The 21,051-nt window shown below is 44.2% G+C and overlaps 1 protein-coding gene across 1 annotated transcript in view; it reads right to left on the bottom strand.

The window, feature by feature from the left end:
* Positions 1–21,051, bottom strand: part of LOC147108641 (cadherin-like protein 26) — a 100,813-nt gene that overhangs the window by 9,915 nt on the left and 69,847 nt on the right. The window contains exons 8-14 of the mRNA XM_086004289.1: positions 18,101–18,286; positions 16,777–17,048; positions 11,529–11,671; positions 4,452–4,685; positions 4,051–4,272; positions 3,135–3,250; positions 2,188–2,280 (exon numbers count right to left, since the gene is read on the bottom strand). Coding sequence (XP_085860415.1) covers positions 2,188–2,280; positions 3,135–3,250; positions 4,051–4,272; positions 4,452–4,685; positions 11,529–11,671; positions 16,777–17,048; positions 18,101–18,286 — 1,266 coding nt within the window. The remainder of the gene's footprint in view (positions 1–2,187; positions 2,281–3,134; positions 3,251–4,050; positions 4,273–4,451; positions 4,686–11,528; positions 11,672–16,776; positions 17,049–18,100; positions 18,287–21,051) is intronic.

The raw sequence follows: 21,051 nt of genomic DNA, 5'->3' as shown, positions 1-21,051 counted from the left end.
TCAGACCATAACCTCTGCCTCTATGTTTTCTTTTCCCTCTCACATGGCAGCTGTTGATGATTCTGCCATTGCCATTTACACCTCATCTAGAGTCATCTTTTGTTTCTTAACTTGTCCCATTACCATCTCCTTTTGCCTTGCACCATCATCCCTTTTGTCTTTTAATCTCTCCTGCCTTCCATCCTATCACAAACCTTCCCTTTTGTTCTTTCCTCCCCTCCTCCCTTTCTGTGCTCCTACACTTGGTTAAAAAAACTATTATATCTCTAACTTTTTCCAGTTCTGATGAAGGGTCATTGACCTGAAACGTTAACTCTGTTTTTCTCTCTTCATGGATGCTCCCTGACCTGCTGAGTGTTTCCAGCATTTTCTGTTGTTATGCCAAACCACTCTTATTGTGCAGGTAGCAATTGTTCTTAGCGACAATGCCTGTAGACAAGTAGCATGTTTCTCATTGAATGTAATGGGCTGCTTATATCCTTGTATGTTTTCTTTGAATACTATGCTTCTGTAATACGATACATTTGGTTTTTTTCTGCATAGCAACTTTGTGCCATGCTAATGCAAATTATGAGGTCTAATTCCCAAAAGTCAGCAGCGCTGATGCAGAAAACAATACATTGCGAACACCATGGTTCCTCTGCAGTAAAACTACAAGCACAGAACTGTGCATGTACATTCACGTGTATGTGTGGAGCTCTGCTTTCCCAGAGCCCATAGCACTGTGAAGGTTAGAAACATAGAAACATAGAAGATAGCAGCAGGAATAGGCCATTCGGCCCCTCGAGCCTGCTTCACCATTTAATGAGATCATGGCTGATCATCCAAATTCAGTACTCTGTCCCTGCTTTCTCCCCATATCCCTTGATCCCTTTAGCCTTAAGAAATATATCCAACTCCTTCTTGAATATATTTAATGAATTGGCCTCAACTGGCTTTTGTGGCAGAGAATTCCACAGGTTCACCACTCTCTGGGTGAAGAAATTCCTCCTCATCTCTGTCCTAAATGGCTTACCCCTTATCTTTAGACTGTGACCCCTGGTTCTGGACTCCCCCGCCATCAGGAACATCCTTCCTGTATCTAGTCTGTCTAGTCCTGTTAGAATTTTATAAGTTTCAATGAGATCGCCTCTCATTCTTCTAAACTCCAGCGAATATAAGCTCAATCGATCCAATCTCTCTTCATACATCATTCCTGCCATCCCAGGTATCAGTCTGGTGAATCTTCACTGCACTCCCTCCATGGCAAGAACATCCTTCCTCAGATAAAGCGACCAAAACTGCACACAATACTCAAGGTGTGGTCTCACCAAGGCCCTGTACAACTGCAGCAAGACATCCTTGCTCCTGTACTCCAATCCTCTCGCTACGAAGGCCAACATACAATTTGCCTTCTTAACCGCCTGCTGCACCTGCATACTTACCTTCAGCGACTGGTGCACAAGGACACCCAGGTCTCATTGCACTTCCCCTTCTCCCAATCTATTGCCATTCAGATAATAATCTGCCTTCCTGTTTTTGCCACCAAAGTGGATAACCTTGCATTTATCCACATTATACTGCATCTGCCATGCTTCTGCCCAATCACCCAACCTGTCCAAATCATACTGGAGTTTCTCGGCATCCTCCTCACAGCACATATGCCCACCCAGCTTTGTGTCATGTACAAACTTGGAGATATTACATCTAGTTGCCTCGTCTAGATCATTAATATATATTGTGAATAGCTAGGGTCCTAGCGCCAATCCCTGCGGTACCCCACTAGTCACTGCCTGTCACTCGGAAAAAGAGCCGTTTATTCCAACTTTTTGCTTCTTGTCTGCCAACCAGTTCTCTATCCAAGTCAGTACCTTACCCCCAATCCCATGTGCTTTAACTTTACACACTAATCTCTTATGCGGGACCTTATCGAAAGCCTTCTGAAAGTCCAAATACACCACATCCACTGGTTCTCCCTTATCTTTTCTACCAGTTACATCCTCAAAAAATTCCAGTAGTCAAGCACGATTTACCTTTCATAAATCCATGTTGACTTTGTCCGATCCTGTCACTGTTTTCCAAGTGCTCTGCTATTACATCTTTTATAATGGACTCTAGCATTTCTAGAAAGGTGGTTGCCCACTTGCATCACTCTCAAAAGTGCACCTCATAGTCTATCATTTGGATTTTAAACGCATTATTACTTACTTGACTTTTTCTGAAGTTATTATTAATTGGTGGGTTTTTGAAGGATTTGTCCAAAGTTGATCCTTTTGCACTAGGCAATTTGGTTGGAATTTTCTGAAATTAAACAAATTCCATAATACATCCTAGTATTATTTTAAGGATGAATCCATAATTGTACACTTAGTAGATCCAGTTATTAATTGCATCTGTTGTCATAAAAAGAGAAACAGCAACCCTAAAACATAAAAGCAAAAGCTAAATACTGCAGATGCTGGAAATCTGAAATAAAATGAATCCTAAAACATAGTCATGCTCCGGATACTACGGTAACATTTGCATTATTCTGCTTTCAATGATATATTACTACATTGTCTTTATTATTATATTTATTGCATAAATTTAAGTTGTACTTAGAATGTGTTATATTTTCTACTGAGCGAGGATGAAGAAAATGAATGAAGGGAAAATCGGCAGCTGGTGAATGCACAAATGGAAAACCATGGCCCAGAAACCCATGTTTTCCTCTTTCACAAGAATTGTCCAATGAAAAATGTTGTAATATGTCTCATTAGTTCAGGTGTTCCTTCACAAAAGGTTTAAACTATAGTATGGTTTATAAGAACATAAGAAATAGGAGGAGGAGTAGGCCATTTGGCCCCTCGAGCCTGCTCTGCCATTTAATGAGATCATGGCTGATCTGATCTTGGGCTCAGCTCCATTTCCCTGCCTGCTCCCCATAACCCTTGACTCCCTTATTGTTCAAAAATCTGTCTATCTCCACCTTAAATGTATTCAATGACCCAGCCTCCACAGCTCCCTGGGGCAGAGAATTCCACAGATTTACGACCCTCTGAGAGAAGAAATTCCTCCTCATCTCAGTTTTAAATGGACGACCCCTTTTTCTGAAACTATGCCCCCTAGTTCTAGATTCGCCCATGAGGGGAAATATCTTCTCTGCATCTACTTACTTTGACTGCTATACAAGGTGCTTCTTCGTTATAGTTTACCAGTGTCCACTTGGGATCCTGAAAAGGTGATGCCTTGAAACTTTCCTTTCGCATAAACAAAATCAGACAAAGGCCAACTATAAAAAAGGCAAAGTAAGTTAAAAACATTCTTGATCCAAGTCTGCACATCTTTTTAATAGCAAACTTTAAGTTAACTAAAATAATTATACAAATGTTATGGGTAGATAGTGATCTTAGAATGTTGGTATCCGCATCACAATGAAGTAAGCACTGCAAGAAGTCAGTACATAAAGTTGAATATCTTGTCTGTTTAAAAAAGCATTTTGTTCTTTTTCATTCAAGTACAAAACATACTACATAAACCAACATTATTTATTATTCAGTTATCGCCCTATAAATTACTATGAATTTTAAGGCCGATGTCAGGAAGCAATTCTTCCTAGAATGATTGTTAGCTGAAATGATTATCAGCAAAGGCAGTGGAAGCAAAAGCTCTGCAACCATTCAAGAGGCAGTTGGATGCTATGGTTTCTATGGAAGGGTGAGCCAGGTGGGCTAAATGGACTCGCTCATTTGCATTTATCTTTATCATCTTCGTGAAATTCAATTATCAACGTCTTCAAAATGTATAAGCGTAAACTTTGCAAGCCATGCTTCCTGACATGGAGCCTTGTTCAATGAGAATGCAGACCGGAGAATTGGATTCAGAGATCAGCAAAATGTGCTAAATTTACCTGTAAATTTATAAAGCACACAGCACTAACCTTAATCTTTTGAATGAAGTTAAGTTAAGTTAAAGAAGTAAAGACTTTTCCTTCTCAGCAGAATTTTAAGATATTTTGCATAAAGTTCCACTGCTTTCTTTTTGTGTGGATAGATGTATATGCATGTGAGTAGGGTGCTTGTGTTCACTTACGTAACAAAAACAGCAAAGCTCCAAAGAGAAGACCAATAGCAACAGCACCTAAGACAGCCGTCGTTGGCTTAGGCTGAGGGCACGTACTTCCATCATGACAGTGACAGACCCATAGATGCAGCGTATTCTCCTTTGCAACACCCTGTCTGTCTCGAATGTTTAAAGGTATGGTATAGTTCCCAATGGGAATTTTCTTCATTCTTATAAGTTTAACAGAATAACCTGTCATAAAGGTACCAAACTGTATTAATGTAAGGGTACTGACAAAAAACAGATTACAAATTATGTGTCTATAATGAATTACATATCATTACTAATAGATCAGGACTAATTTGTCAATATTCTTCTGAATTAAAAGGTATGTAGTGAACCAGGTTAATAGATTCAGATTCAAAACCTACCAATATTTTGATCTAATTTCCACTTCTCCTTTATATTTTGTTCATTGTCTAGAAGTTCAAAATGAAATGGGCCACCAAATGGAATCATGTCATCATCTTTAGCTGTAAGTGTGACATGCTGAGTATCTCCATCATCACACATCTCTTCATATGTAGAAATCAAATGTGGTTCACTGTCATTGATATCGGTCAACAAAATATTTAAAGTACCAGTTCCTGTTTGAGGAGGTATCGCTAGAGAAAAGAAAATGTTTATACAATGAATTGTCAGTCACATCTTTGAGTCTCCTTATTTTAATCAATACTAATATGGTGCCAGTGGTCTTCTAAATTCCCCCCTCATTCTTTTTAACCTTAAACACATTGTCCTGCACAATCTTCCTCCACCTTACATCCTGACTATGTTGAAATTAAAGGGTTGCTGCCCAGATCCGACTTTTCTGATGAGAAGCAAAGCTTGGAAAATGGTGGGTCCACTGCTCAATTTCTAACCATTAATTTAAATGAACAGGAAAATCAGGTGCTGCGGCCCTGCAGTTTCAGAACCAGTACTCCCTGTGACTGTCACTCCTCACCAAATCGCCCCATCCAGGAATCAGCCTCAAGACTCACAGTCCCCAGCTCTAAGTAATTTTTTTCAGGACTTTAAAACTATAGAATTCCACGCCTATCTAATCCTTTCCTCCCCTTCTTATATCAGATACGAGAAGTCACACAACACCAGGTTATAGTCCAACAGCTTTATTTGAAATCACAAGCTTTCAGAGCGCTGCTCCTTCGTCAGGTGAAGTGAAGAGATGCATATAGGCACAGCATATATAGTCAGGGAACACTGCCAGATCCCGGTTGAGGCCGTCCTCATGAGTGCGGAACTTGGCTATCAGTTTCTGCTCAACAATTTTGCATTGTCGTGTGTCTCGAAGGCCACCTTGGAGAATGCTTACCCGAAGATCGGAGGCTGAATGTCCTTGACTGCTGAAGTGTTCCCCGACTGGGAGGGAACACTCCTGCCTGGCGATTGTTGTGCGGTGTCCGTTCATCCGTTGTCGCAGTGTCTGTATGGTCTCGCCAATGTACCAGGGCATCCTTTCCTGCAACGTATCAGGTAGACAACGTTGACCGAGTCACATGAGTATGTACCATGTACCTGGTGGGTGGTGTCCTCATGTGTGATGATGGTATCTGTGTTGATGATCTGGCATGTCTTGCAGAGATTGCCGTGGCAGGGTTGTGTAGTGTCGTGGTTGCTGTTCTCCTGAAAGCTGGGTAATTTGCTGCGAACGATGATCTGTTTGAGGTTAGGCGGCTGTTTGAAGGCGAGTAGCGGTGGCGTGGGGATGGCCTTAGCGAGGTGTTCGTCATCATCAATGACATGTTGAAGGCTGCGAAGAACATGGCGTAGTTTCTCCGCTCCGGGGAAGTACTGGATGATGAAGGGTACTCTGTTGGTTGTGTCCCGTGTTTGTCTTCTGAGGAGGTCTATGCGATTTTTCACTGTGGCCCGTCGGAACTGTCGATCGACGAGTCGAGTGTCATATCCCGTTCTTACGAGGGTGTCTTTCAGCGTCTGTAGGTGTCCATCGCGTTCCTCCTTCTCTGAGCAGATCCTGTATATTCACAGGGCTTGTCCATAGGGGATGGCTTCTTTAACGTGGTTAGGGTGGAAGCTGGAGAAGGGGAGCATCATGAGGTTGTCCGTGGGCTTGCGGTAGAGTGAAGGGCTGAGGTGTCTGTCTTTGATGGAGATTCGTGTGTCCAAGAATGAAACCGATTCTGAGGAGTAGTCCATGGTGAGTTTGATGGTGGGATGGAATTTGTTGATGTTATCGTGTAGTCTTTTCAGTGATTCTTCGCCATGGGTCCATAGGAAGAAAATGTCGTTGATGTATCTGGTGTATAGCATTGGTTGGAGGTCCTGTGCAGCGAAGAAGTCTTGCTTGAACTTGTGCATGAAGATGTTGGCGTATTGGGGTGCGAATTTGGTCCCCATGGCTGTTCCGTGTGTTTGGGTAAAGAACTGGTTGTCGAAGGTGAAGACATTGTGGTCAAGGATGAAGCGGATGAGTTGTAGGATGGCATCTGGGGATTGGCTGTTGTTGGTGTTGAGTACTGAGGCTGTCGTAGCGATGCCGTCATCGTGGGGGATACTGGTGTAGAGTGCCGAGACGTCCATCGTGGCGAGGAATGTTCTTGGTTCAACTGGTCCGTGGGTGCTGAGTTTCTGTAAGAAGTCTGTAGTGTCACGACAGAAGCTGGGGGTTCCCTGTACGATGGGTTTCAGGATGCCCTCGACGTATCCAGAGAGGTTCTTACACAGGGTTCCGTTGCCTGATACGATAGGACGTCCGGGTGTGTTGGCTTTGTGTATCTTTGGGAGGCAGTAGAAGTCTCCCACATGGGGAGTACGTGGGATGAGAGTGCGTAGGATGCTTTGAAGGTCTGGATCGAAGGTCTTGATCAGTCTGTTGAGTTGGCAGGTGTGTTCTTTGGTTGGATCTGCGGGCAACTGTCTGTAGTGTTCCTGGTTGTCCAGTTGTCGGTATGCTTCTTTGCAATAGTCCATTCTGTTCTGTATGACGATGGCTCCTCCTTTGTCTGCTGGTTTGATGACGATGTTGCAGTTGGTCTTGAGAGCGTGGATGGCATTGCGTTGTGCTCGGGTGACATTCTGGACTGTCTTGTGAGTGCGGCTGATGAATCTGGCATTGATGCATCTCCTGACAGCTTGAGCATACATGTCAAGCTTAGGGCAGCGACCCTCCGGAGGGGTCTTTCCTCTTCGGTTGTTGCACTGCGGATCCCTCTGTCTGCTGTTCCGGATCATTGATTGTCTCATTGGGTTCGCTGCTGACATCTTGGGATTTGTGGAAGAATTCCCGGAGCCTCATTCTCCTGATGAATTCCTCTGTGTCTGCCGCGAGACCGATGGGGTCCATTTTGGTGGTGGGGCCGAAATTGAGCCCTCGGCTGAGAACTTCGATTTCGTCTGGTTGAAGGGTGTGGTCAGACAAGTTGACGATGGACTTCCCTGTGGTTTCAACCGTGGTACCGGGGGAGGCTTGGTTACTGCTGGTGGTGATGCTGAGTTTCTCAAGCTTCCTGTTCTTGGTGTGTATGTAGGCAGCGTAGTTCCATTGGCTCGTCTGTTTGGCGGTGTCTCGTAGCTGGTCTGCTGTGTCCTGAGCACAGTCTGAGAACATGGACTCTATCTTGGTTTCGAGGTTGCGGTGTCTGCTGTAGAGCTGGTGTACGAGATGGTTGAGGAGTGTGCGAGAGGTACGACGGCAGAGTCTCTCAGCGTAATCTGTGTTGTAGGTCGACTTGAGTGGGTTCGTGATCTGTAGTCCTTTCGGGATCTTGTCTGCTTTCTTGCATCTCTGTAGAAACTTGATGCTTGATGTCTGTGTCGATATGCGCAATCTTCTTGGAGATCCTCTCCACTTTGATCCGGCAGTTTGTGGTGTCGATAGTAGCCATGATGTGGAGATGCTGGTGTTGGACTGGGGTGGACAAATGTGAGAAGTCACACAACACCAGGTTATAGTCCAACAGCTTTATTTGAAATCACAAGCTTTCGGAGCGCTGCTCCTTCGTCAGGTGAAGTGAAGAGATGCATATAGGCACAGCATATATAGTCAGAGAACATTGCCAGATGATTACAGGTAATCTTTCTAACTGCCCTTTATCCCACCTCGGCAGAGAGATAATCACAGCAATCAAAGGTGTGGATGGTGTCCAAACAGGTCAGTCAGGAAAACATTACATCAAAGAACAATGAGGTGGGGTCACCAGGGGTCAAATGTTGCAGATGCTGGGGTCTGTATGAAAAACAAAAAACAAACCGGGAACAATAAAAAAAAAAGATTTTTTTTGCTGGAAATCACAGCAGGTCCGGCCGCACCTGTGTAGAGAGAACAAGCCAATGAGGACTCGAGTCTGGATGACTCTACATCAGGTGGGGTTACATGTAGCGTGACATGAACCCAAGATCCCGGTTGAGGCCGTCCTCATGAGTGCGGAACTTGGCTATCAGTTTCTGCTCGACGATTTTGCGTTGTCGTGTGTCTCAAAGGCTGCCTTATATCAGGCTTTGGAAACTTAAGCTTGGTGTCAACCTAATCATTACAGCTTGATTCTTTCCCTCTCTTTTATTCATTTCATCCTTTGCAGTCTGTCAACTATTGGCCTTAAGCCCTTTGTTGTCTATATCTATAATATAGTAATTTTGCTATTTATGCCACACATCCCTTGTTTGGACAGCATCATTCAGTGACAGAGTCACTCCTAAAGTTGCACATTTCTACTACTAGATGAAGCTTCATAAGCTCCAGGTTTTCATACCTACACCTACAGCATCACTAATATACTGAGGGAATTTGCTTTGTCCTGACTTTTCATGGGCAAAACCATGGAAGATCCACTGGTGTTAAAAAAAACTGTTCAAGTATCATGAACATGGATTATTTCAATGTTTGAAGTACTGGTATAAAATTTAAAATTCAGTTTTGAAAGCTGGAGTAAAACCCTTTTAATACTGGGGAATATCTATATAGCACCTTTACTGTAGTAAAACATCCCAAGGAACGTTATCAAACAAAATTTGACACTGAGCCACAAAAGGAGATATTAGGACAAGTACCCAAAAGCTTGGTCAAAGAGGTAGGTTTTAGGAATGTTTTAAAAGGAGCAGAGAGAGACGGAGTGGTTTAGGGAGAGAATTCCAGAGCTTAGGGCCGAGACAGCTGAAAGCACGCCCACCAATGGTGGAGCGATTAAAATCGGGGATGCACAAGAGGCCAGAATTGGAGGAACACAGAGATCTCGGAGGGTTCTAGGGCTGGAAGTGGTTACAGAGATAGGGAGGGATTTGTAAGCACGGATGAGAATTTTAAAACAAAAGCAAAATATTGCGGATGCTGGAAATCTGAAATAAAAACAGAAAATGTTGGAAATACTCAGCAGGTCAGGCAGCATCTGTGGAGAGAGAAACAAAGTTAATGTTTCAGGTCAATGACCTATCGTCAGAATTTTAAAATTGAGGTGTTGCCAGACCAGGAGCCAACGTAGATCAGTGAGCACAGGGTGATGGGTGAACGGGACTTGGTGCAAGTTAGGATATGGGCAGCAGAGTTTGGATGAGCTCAAGTATACAGAGGGTGCAAGATGGGAGGTCGACCAGGAGAGCAGGGACATTTGTCAATACTTGGACAATTCAACAATCCCAGCAAGAGTGCTGCTAGGACTGCTGTCAGCCATGGCTCAGTTGGTAGCACCCTCACCTCGGAGTCAGAAGTTTGTGGGTTCATGTCCCACTCCAGAGACTTGAGCACAAAAATCTATGGTTGACACTCCAGTGCAGTACTGAGGGAGTGCTGCACTGTCAGACATGCCATCTTTTGGATGGGATGTTAAACTGAGGCCCTGTCTGCCCTCTCAGGTGGATGTAAAAGATCCCATGTTTGTGGAAGCTTGCTGGGTGCAAAATGCCTGCCGTGTTTCCTGTATTACAACAGTGACTACACTTCAAAATTACTTCACTGGCTGTAAAGTGCTTTGGGACGTCCTGAAGTCATGAAAGGCGCTATATAAATGCAAGTCTTTCTTTCTTTCTTGCTGCATGCAGTGGAACTCTCTGAAGAGCTGGGTCTGATGGATTCTGTGAGCCCAGCTCATGAATACAAATTAACCATGATCCTATGCTGCTCGGGGTTTGCACAAGGAGCATAATTATATGGCTGGCTCCTAAACCTTGCAATCATGGATCTCCAAAAGGGTTGCAGCTTTAATGCTCTTCAAGGTGATCATGCTCATCAATGTAGCTCTGCATTAGGGAAATCTGCCAGATGGTAAAAGTGCCAGGCTCTCTCATTCTGTTGTCTCCTTTCAATGGGGAAGTGATAAAGTTGTTGCTTCTATCACTTTTTTGGTGCATCTATGAACAGACAATTGATTGATTTGGCAAGTATCCCTGGTTACTTGGAAGGATCTGATGGCATAGAAATTTAATAGCGGCCACCTTCACAACCATGGGCAGAGCCTTTTGTGTGGGGGAAATTGCCTGCATGTCGGGCTTAAGAAAATGTATTGGCTCAGTGACTGCCTCCCTGTTGAAATATAGATAGCAAAGGCAGGTTTCTCCTGATACACTCAGGTACTTATTCCTAGGTCTGTACTTGCAATTTCTGGGGCAAGTATGAATGGAAGTCAAATGTTTCAGGTGTAATCCCACTTGCCTTTCTTGCCTCATAGAAATTTCTCTTCTTCATCCAAAACTGGAAGCACTATTAGAATCCGCAAACAAATTCCCATGGTGTCCAATATGTTGGCTTAAAGTGAAAAATACACATGTTGACTGCAAGAATGATACAGAAAAAGAAATAGGGGGGAAAATCTCATAATGTAAGACATCAGAGCTGAATAACTGCAGGAAATAATGCAATTCTCAAATGGCAGATCCAATAAGGCAGAAAATAACACACCTTGCAATCAACGGTAACTAAACCACCGCAGCTTTAAGGAAACAACTCCCAAAGGCTAGTCCATTAAATTCCTCCTGTGCCCATTTTATATGGGGGAGCTAATGGAATATTGATCTGGGAAAATGTGCAGATTTTAGGTGAGACAAAATTGCATGGATTTACATCAAATATAATGAGACTCTTGCATGCTAGTAGCAAGGCCTCATAAAAAGTTTAAAAGTTCCCAATTGATGCAAATCCACATACAATGCCAACAATTCTGCAGTAATTGGCAGTCTCAGTCAGAGAAGCCACAAGGATTGTTGCTGTGGAAAATAGTAATGTCACACTGATAGAGTTGGAACTGCTCTTTTAAGGTTAAGGCAAATTAGGAACTTTTATTTGCACCTGATAATGTGTACCTAACTTGTGAACGCTTAATGGTAGCAGTAAGAGCACAATAATAGAAAAGTGATCTGATCCTTATTACTGACATCCTGTACCATGATGACCATTAAAATTCACCCAATAAAGTGAACTAATAGAATTGAAGTATGGAAAACCGGATCGAATATTTGAATATACATACTACAGAGGCAATTGGTATATACAGACTTACCATCATCAACTGCATGAACAATAACTTTATAAATGCTCTCATTCACATAAGAAGATTCGTGATCTAATTCATGTACAGTTGTAATGACACCTGTCTCTTCGTTTACAGTAACCCATCCTTCTGGATCATATGCCTTGACAAACCTTTTAAACAAAAATCATTGACAAAACAAATTCTTCAATATGACAAACTTAATAAAACACTACGATCATCAGCCTCAATGTCAGCTTGGTGGAGGGGGGTGCTGGCAGCCGGGGGGGGCGGAAGGAAGCACTCCTGCTCCTCCCAGTCCACAAGGATTGCTCCCCAGGCTGTGCTTGCCTCGCTGCAGCTACCAGGAATCCCAAAGTCAGTATAACTATAACTATATACAAAAAGTTAAATATTACTTTTCCTGTTGTGATATTTAATGTAATTACTAATAGATCCCCAGCGGCATTATTAATGGAGAGTTGGGTGATATGGTAGCAGTTTGGGAAAGATTTCCCAGAGACAGTGAAGTGAAGTGCTAAAGTATTGTTTTGATTATTTCCTGGGAAATTTCAGCCAATGTGAAGAGAATTAAAGTTCTGACTGGTTCCTGAGAAATTTGTGCCAATTGGGATTTTGGCTGCCACAATCATAATGTTTTGTCCTATGGATATTTACCATGCTCTAGAGACTTGGACCACTTTCACATGTACAGATATTTCAGATGATCAAATACCTAAATAGAAGTACTATTTGAAACGTTAACTTCCTAGAGGCTGCAATTATACTGCACAACTACCTGAACACTAGCAGCTGTGGACTGCAAAGCACAGTTAGCCAGATCGGAATTATAGGCCAGAACTTTGATTTTTAGACCCACCAGGAGCTGGGGAGGGGGCGCCCGGAATAGCACGGTAAACCCTGAGTTTTAACTCCACAGCGTGCGTGTGACTTTGGCAGGCTCTCCACATGGAAGTCCATCTGATTGACAGGCTGGGCTTTCAGGTGGGTGGGGAACGCTGGACAAGAGGACGCAGCCCAGGTAGGTACAAGCCCCAAGCCCGGGGTGGGGAGGCAGGGGTGGGGTTCCGACCCCGGGGTGGGGGGGTCCGATATCACATACCCAGTGGGTGGGGGGGTCTAGAAGGACGCACTCCTACGCCTAACGGCCCACAAGGATTACTCCCCGAGGCTGCGATCACCTTGCTGCACCTACTGTGAATCCCGAGGCCCAGGAACCTCGGCCGGCCACAGTTAAACCTACACAGCAGGTTAAAGCCGAGGCTTCCAGCCTCATCATTATAATATTTAAAGTCCCAACCCGCTTCCTGGGAACGGGTTGGCTGCCTGCCCCCGTTCCACCTCTGTTAAACCCGGGTGGGTTGGGGTCGGGGGTCTCATTTTTTACACTTTAACCCCCTACCCGACCGCAACCCCACCATTTCTGGAGTTAAAATTCCCCCCATAATGCCAACTACAACTCATTCTGCCCAGCAGGAGGGAGCTCCTATCCATGGACAAATATTTTTTTAATGTTAGGCATTCATGGTTGATCTAATGTAATTTTTAAACCTGGCTTCACCCTGAAATGTTGTTATGCTCTATTTGTTGGCAGACGTAAACAGTGCGAGATGGCCTTGCGTGTTTGAGAGTTGGATCAGTTTCTGCTTTGTATTATGTTTCCAGTCTTGCAACAATGCAAATTTGAAACCAAGGATGATACTAGAACCGCACCCAAATACTGATGTAATTATTTTTATATTCTGAAGCGAGGTAAAAGGGTAAATTTTTCTGTCCCATTTCAGTGGGCGGGAGGTGGGATTTGTGAGCCCGATGGAATCAGTGCGAGGCCTGACCACCTTTATGATCAGGCCTCAGTAGAATACTTTCGGCAGTATGAGTGTGGACAGGCAGCTCACCGGTGGGGGGTGGGGAATCTGGTGAACTCCTGTGTGGAATCAAGCTGAAAGTGGGACCTTAAAGGAGAGTGAGCAATCTCGAGGTGGGGGTGGTGGGGTGGGGGACACTACAGGAGGACCGGCAACTGGTGGGAAGGAGGAGCACTCTTGCACCTCCTGGCCCCACAAAAATCAGTGCCACAGTGAGGTTTTTCTTGGATTTTTAGAGCCGCCTGCAGTGGTCCCTTTAAGAACGGTTGGTTCGGCCGCTCAATGCTTAGTTCCACTGCAGAACAACAAAATTGAACTAGGATTCTACTTATGGTGTAGAACCCTAATTTGCACACTTAAGTAGGCTCCCACCTATTGCCTAGCCCAATCGCAGCGGTTCAATATTGGTGGGAATAGGATGATAATTGGTGAGAATGGGATGGACAGTGATGTTGCCCGCTGTTGGCATTGTAATTAGGTGACCTGTACTAACACCAGGCTCTCTTCTGGTGCCCATTCCATCAGTGGAATTGGGGCTCAGCACTATTGTCCCCAATTATTAATTTAAAAGTCTCCAGTTTCTTCCCCTCCCTCCATGTCTAGGTAAGGTGTACTAATAGAAACAATGGTCACATCTGTCATCAAAGCATGCAGTCCATGGTAACTATGGGCAAATTGTGCATGGGTAGAAACACGGAGACCGACTTTAGTCTGCTGACATAGGAGGGCAGGAGGTGGGCAGAGCAAAATTGATGGTCACAGGTGGCGTCAGGGGGTGCCTGTCTGACCTTCTGGGCCACCCGTTATTTGCATGAGTCAAGTGAGCTGCCAGCATAAAACATGCTCACTACAGAGAGCTCGCCGAGTAGGGAGTGGAAAATGAGGTGCTGCAGCAGATTCTTACAGGCCTGCAACAAAGTAAAGGGGAGGTGTATTCTTTCTTTCCAAAGTGGTGGGGGTGTGGTGGGGGGGGCAGCTGCAGGAAGATGTCCAGTGGCAAGATGAATTCCAGCAGCACTGGTCTTTCAGCTGTGGAGATGCTTGTGGAGTAAGTTTGAGAGAAGGGTGTCTTTTTCCCTCGGTGAGTTGCAATGCGAATTGGTGAATGGGTCTAGCGAGAGGTGTCACAGCATGTGAATGAGATCAATATTTACATCAGGACCTGGCTGCAGAAAGCAATGTAATAATCTCACCAGTACAGCCAATGTAAGAATTCTCTTTACAGCTCTTACTTTTTCTCTTCAGCCCCATATGACCCCACCTCAGTCACTGCACACTCCATCCTTTTCTTCTCTGCTTCCATGGCTGTCGATAAGTTAGCTGGGAAAACTTCATTGTACCTCCTTTCTGCTGTCACTCATATCATCAAAAGCTGCTACTCCATTCACAACTACGTCTCCCTCTTGGCTACTTCTTTCTGTCATCATGCACACTGTGGTAAATTAGCTCATGCACAGCAAGGGTTGGATGCCCTTGTTCAGGGCACATATTTAACCGCTTCAACTCTTCTTGCAGGAGAAGCTATCACACAAAGGAGCACAGATGGTGATCCTGCCACTCTAGAGTTTCTCCTATAAAAGAGGTCACCATTGATATCTTTGAACTAGACAGGACAGTCAGCATTGAAGAAGGTCAAGCTGGAGGCCTGGGCTCACAGTAGAGAATGTGGGCCTCGCCCCTACCTCTTCTGTTGCTCCTTAATTCTCACTCACCTCCTGAATACAACAACCTCATGTGGCAAAATGCTGCCAGTGATTTGGCATCAACACCACAACCTAACTCTTCAACCCCTCCCCTTTCTCTAGGCCCATCAGATAACTTAGATATAAGTGCCAGGCAGAGTGAAGATGAAAGCCTAATAAGTGATACACCGTTACTCATTCTTACTGTGCTGGGCACCAACATAGAAACTGGCATCCCGTAATTCTTAGCAAGTTGAGAGGAGTGCACTGGGGATTCAGTGAGCACAGGTGAACAGGAAGAGGTGGAGGTGACATGAAAAACCAAAGGATGAGCTCAATGGAAGGCTAGCTCATATCCTAGCTCTGCTGAAGAGGACAGAGATGCAGACTTTGGGGCCCAACATTAAAAAATGGATGATTTCTGTACACTAGCAATTGCTGAAGATATTGAACAGTCTGCCAGAAAGCTTCCAAAACACACTGGATAATATGGTGGAGCATACAACATGCTTGTGTGGGGATCTCACACATGGCATCAACATCTTGCAGTCAATTAGCTACTGTGGGGCCTGTTGTAGCTGAGCGCCCTCTGAATGAGTCCCTGTATCAGTAATAGCATCTCTCAGGGATATTCATACTGCAGCCATACAAGTCCGAGACTCAGGGCAGGCTGGAAGATCAAATAGATAGGAGCTTCATTTGGTTCAGTGACCTCGGGGAGTCTGCTCTTCCACAGGTCAGTGGGAGTGCTGAACTGTAACCGAGAAACAAGGGCAGTTGTGTGATGTGAATGGAAAATGGTGCCATTGCTCATGGTGTCAAACCACTGTACCCTTGTGACCTCCTCAGGAGGGGGTAGAGATCGTGTGCATAAATCAGAAGTGGGTCCTGCAAGATATGCAGAACCATAACTTGAACAAATTATTCTGTACTTAAAATGTTCCCAATGTGTGCTCCTGCTGCGAGTGCATCTACCTTATCCAATATGGTGGGCGGTGCACGTCCAGCTGGAAATGTGCACATGCTTCTTGCCCACCATATTGGAGGCTTAGGAGGTGATTTAGCGATGGAAAAATGGGCAATGTGCAGCTGAATTTCAACGCCAATACGTTTGTAAATATTCATTTAGGCTATTGATGACAGACGGGCAAAATTTACAGCAGCACTTCTTTTGTTCACTAATCTATGGTACATCAGTTACATTAAAATAAGTAATACAGCAACTTGTGACTGAGTTCTGCATGTTTCTGATTCGGGGTAGAAGAAATGGTAGCTGCAATAATTTTAAAGAGAAAGTAATGAAAAAGGACAATGAGGCAAAATATTTGCTTCTCAAAGGTTAACGTTGTCCCTGGCTATCCCCTGGCTAGGGAATCTAGAACCAGGAGTCACAGTCTCAGAATAAGGGGTCAGCCATTTAGGACTAAGATGAGGAGAAATTTCTTCACTCGGAGGGTGGTGAATCTTTGCAATTCTCTACCCCAGAGGGCTGTGGAGGCTCTGTCGTTGATCAGACAGAGATGGATAGATTTTTGAAATTAAGGAAATCAAGGGATATGGGGATAGTGCGGGAAAATGGAGATGAGGTAGAAGATCAGCCATGATCTTATTGAATGGCGGACCAGGCTCGAAGGGCCAAATGGCCTACTCCTGCTCCTATTTCTTATGTTCTTATGTTTCTCATTTTCAGATTTAGCTGCTTCTTACCTGATTTTATTTATAATGAATTTATCAGGATCAGTAGCAGTAAATTTCACCAACTCAGTGTCTGACTTGAGACCTTCAAATAGCTTAACAGTTACTACTGGAGGGTGGACCACAGGTGGATCATTGGTGTCATGCACAGTGACAACTACAGATACACTGTCTGTTGCATCAGCTTTTTGTTCATCGGTCATTTTTGGGCAAGTCATAAATCGTTCCTCGTTTTCGACAGAGATCTTCAGCTGTCTCTTAGGACCACCTTCATAATCTAAATGCTGTAATATAAGAGAACAAAACCCCACTGAACAATATCTGTTCAGGTAGCTCGAGAAAAGTCATCTCAACAAAAAGCATTTTCCATGAGATGCCTAGTGTAAGTATTAAGCACTGCAATATTTTCCAGTTCCTAGCTTGTGACAGCAGTGTACGTGTTTGGATGGGTAGCAAAGCAGGTAAACAGAACTGCTGGGCACTGTCCATATTCCTCTAATAGCAAATATCATTTGAAATTACAGAGCATATTGGTCTTCAAACTGAGACCAACATAATTTACTACTTCAAATTAAATTTAGCAGCTTGCTCAAGTGCAGTTTTTAATTTGGATCCTGAAATTTAACCATGAAGGAGCTGAGTGCAAATAGATTGCATAAATCCTTCATCAGGCAGCCAGCTCAACTCACTTTTATCACATCAACTATTTAGGTGTTAGTCATGGCTCAGTTGTAGCACCCTTGCCCTCTGGGTAATTAAGGTTGTGGGTTCAAGTCCCACTCCTGAGACTCAAGCACATAATTTAGGCTGATACTCCAGTGCAGTAATGAGGGAGTGCTGTACTGTTGGAGGTGCCATCTTTCAGATAAGATGTTAAACTGACTTCCTACTCCCTCAGGTGGATGTAAAAGATCCCACGGCTCCATTTTGAAGAAGAGCAGGGGAATTCTCCCTGGTGTCCAGGCCAATATTTATCCCTCAACCAACACCTAAAAACAGATTATCTGGTTATTATCACATTGCTGTTAGTGGGACCTTGATGTGTGCAATTTGGCTGCCACGTTTCTTACAATGACTGTACTTTTTAAAAAGTACCTAATTGGCTATGAAGTGCTTTGGGACATCTATTTTCTAGGGGAAGGAAGAAGCTAAGTATAGTTTTTCACATAAAGTAACTTGAAGACTAAAATCTGGTAGGTAGCTTTAAAGCAAAATGTTAAGTCCAGGTACATCATATGCCCAATCTTACCCATTCCTGGTCCAGCAAAAAACATGGATTATAGATTAATATTACAATGGTAAATATTATCACTATTAAATAATGTAAATTGTTTACCTTAACAAGAGATAGAATTCCATCATTTGTTTCTGGATCCGTTTCAATCTTGTAATGCTCATGTTCATTCCCTTCTGTTATTTTATACTTTGCCCTCCAGGCTGGTGTTTTGGGAATGTCTTTATCAGTGACACTTACTCTAAGTATAACTACGTGTTTATCATTTTCAAGTACTTTACCTGAAAACTGAAGATTGCAATAAACATTTGTTAAAACTTCATCTCTTATGAATATCAAAAATAAAAATTCTAATGGCCAATAAACAAACCAGTTGAAGTCTAATGGTGCATCACACTTAATGGGGCCAATTTTTGTCTTCAGATATTAGTCCATTCTAAATAGCTTTGATATTCAAATGTGAATATCAAATACAAATCTCAAATCAATTTTCCAGTTCAAGGCTATTTGCATAACTCCAGGTGCAAACTCAGATGCATCTAGCGATGAGTGGTGAGAGAGGAAAATTGCATATAAGTGAAATTTAAGTGAGGCAATATCAGCGTTCTCTGATTCAAGTGCGAGGCACAGGAAGGGGGTGGGAGAGGGGAGGGGCACAAAGCACATCTTGTGTTGCCTGAACAGCCAAGCATCCCTCCACAGGTCCTTCTCTTCCTCTAAACAGATCAACCCAGAAGATCCCCATCAGCAAATACACTGGTGCTAGTATTGGGAACTGGTGCCAGCTGTGGCTCAGTTGGTAGCACACTCGCCTTTGAGTCAGAAGGTTGTGGGTTCAAGTCCCACTCCAGCGACTTGAGCACATAAAGCTAGGCTGACACTCCAGTGCAGTGCTGAGGGAGTGCTGCACTGTTGGAGGTGCTATTGTTCAGATGAGATGTTAAACCAAGGCCCGGTCTGCTTTCTCAAGTGGATGTAACAGATCCCATGGCACTATTTTGAAGAAGAGCAGGGGTGTTATCCCTGGTGTCCTGGCCAATATTTATCCCTCAACCAACATCATTAAAACAGATTATCTGGTCATTATCACATTACTGTTTGTGGGAGTTTGCTGTGCGCAAATTGGCTGCTGCATTTCCCACATCACAACAGTGACGCCACTTCAAAAAAAAAGTATTTCATTGGCTGTAAAGCACTTTGAGACGTCTGGTGGTCATGAAAGGCGCTATATAAATGTAAGTCTTTATTTTAGGGACAACAAATATAATGAATGATAATTGATACAAAGCATAAATGTCAGCAGGAAAATAAACACTTTAACAAGGGCATTAAAAAGCCTAAAACACTTATCTTGAAAATGTGTAGGTCTTTTAAAGGCCCTCCTGACTGAAGGTCAACCCAAACAACAGAAGCAACATGCGATAGACAGAGCTAAGCGATCTCACAACCATCGGATCAAATCAAAGCTCTGCAGTCCTGCCACATCCAGTCGTGAGTGGTGGTGGACAATTAAACAGTTAACAGGAGGAGGAGGCTCCAAAAATATCCCCATCCTCAATGATGGTGGAGTCCAGCACGTGAGTGCAGAAGACAAGGCTGAAGCATTTGCAACTATCTTCAGCCAGAAGTGTCGAGCGGATGATCCATCTCGGCCTCCTCCTGAGGTCCCCAGCATCACAGATGCCAGTCTTCAGCCCATTCAATTCACTCCACGTGATGTCAAGAAATGGCTGAAGACACTGGATACTGCAAAGGCTATGGGCCCTGACAACATTCTGGCAATAGTACTGAAGACTTGTGCTCCAGAACTAGCTGCGCCCCTAGCCAAGCTGTTCCAGTACAGCTACAACACTGGTATCTACTCGACAATGTGGAAAATTGCCCAAGTATGTCCTGTCTACAAAAAGCAGGACAAATCCGACCCGGCCAATTACCGTCCCATCAATCTACTCTCAATCATCAGCAAAGTGATGGAAGGTGTTGTCGACAGTGCTATCAAGCGGCACTTGCTCAGCAATAACCTGCTAACTGACGCCCAGTTTGGGTTCCGCCAGGGCCACTCAGCTCCTGACCTCATTACAGCCTTGGTCCAAACATGGACAAAAGAGCTGAACTCAAGAGGTGAGGTGAGAGTGACTGCCCTTGACATCAAGGCAGCATTTGATCGAGTGTGGCATCAAGGAGCCCTAGCAAAACTGAAGTCAGTGGGAATCAAGGGGAAAACTCTCCATTGGTTGGAATCATACCTAGCACAAAGGAAGTTGGCTGTGGTTGTTGGCGGTCATTCATCTCAATCACATGACATCACTGCAGGAGTTCCTCAGGGCAGTGTCCTAGGCCCAACCATCTTCAGCTGTTTCATCAATGACCTTCCCTCCATTATAAGGTCAGAAGTGGGGATGTTCGCTGATGATTGCACACTGTTCAGCACCATTTGAGACTCGTCAGATACTGATGCAGTCCGTGTCCATATGCAGCAAGACCTGGACAACATTCAGACTTGGGCTGACAAGTGGCAAGTAACATTCGCACCACACAAGTGCCAGGCAATGACCATCTCCAACAAGCGAGACTCTAACCATCTCCCCTTGACATTCAATGGCATTACCATTGCTGAATCCCCACTATCAACATCCTGGGGGTTACCATTGATCAGAAACTGAACTGGACCAGCCATATAAATACTGTGGCTACAAGAGCAGGCCAGAGGCTGGGAATTCTGCGGCGAGTGTCTCACCTCCTGACTCCCCAAAGCCTTTCCACCATCTACAAGGCACAAGTCAGGAGTGTGATGGAATACTCTCCACTTGCCTGGATGAGTGCAGCTCCAACAACACTCAAGAAGCTCGACACCATTCAAGATAAAGCAGCCTGCTTGATTGGCACTCCATCCACCACCTTCAACATTCACTCCCTCCACCACCGGCGCACTGTGGCTGCAGTGTGTACCATCTACAAGATGCACTGCAGCAACTCGCCAAAGCTCCTTCAACAGCACCTTCCAAACCCGCGACCTCTACCACTTAGAAGGACAAGGGCAGCAGACGCATGGG

Source organism: Somniosus microcephalus, chromosome 13 (assembly GCF_052327205.1).
Source record: "Somniosus microcephalus isolate GS21.2 chromosome 13, FLI_Smic_1.0, whole genome shotgun sequence".
NCBI classification, from domain to species: Eukaryota; Metazoa; Chordata; class Chondrichthyes; order Squaliformes; family Somniosidae; genus Somniosus; species Somniosus microcephalus.
Note: the sequence above shows the minus strand (reverse complement) of the source record. Positions and strands in the feature narration are given on the sequence as shown.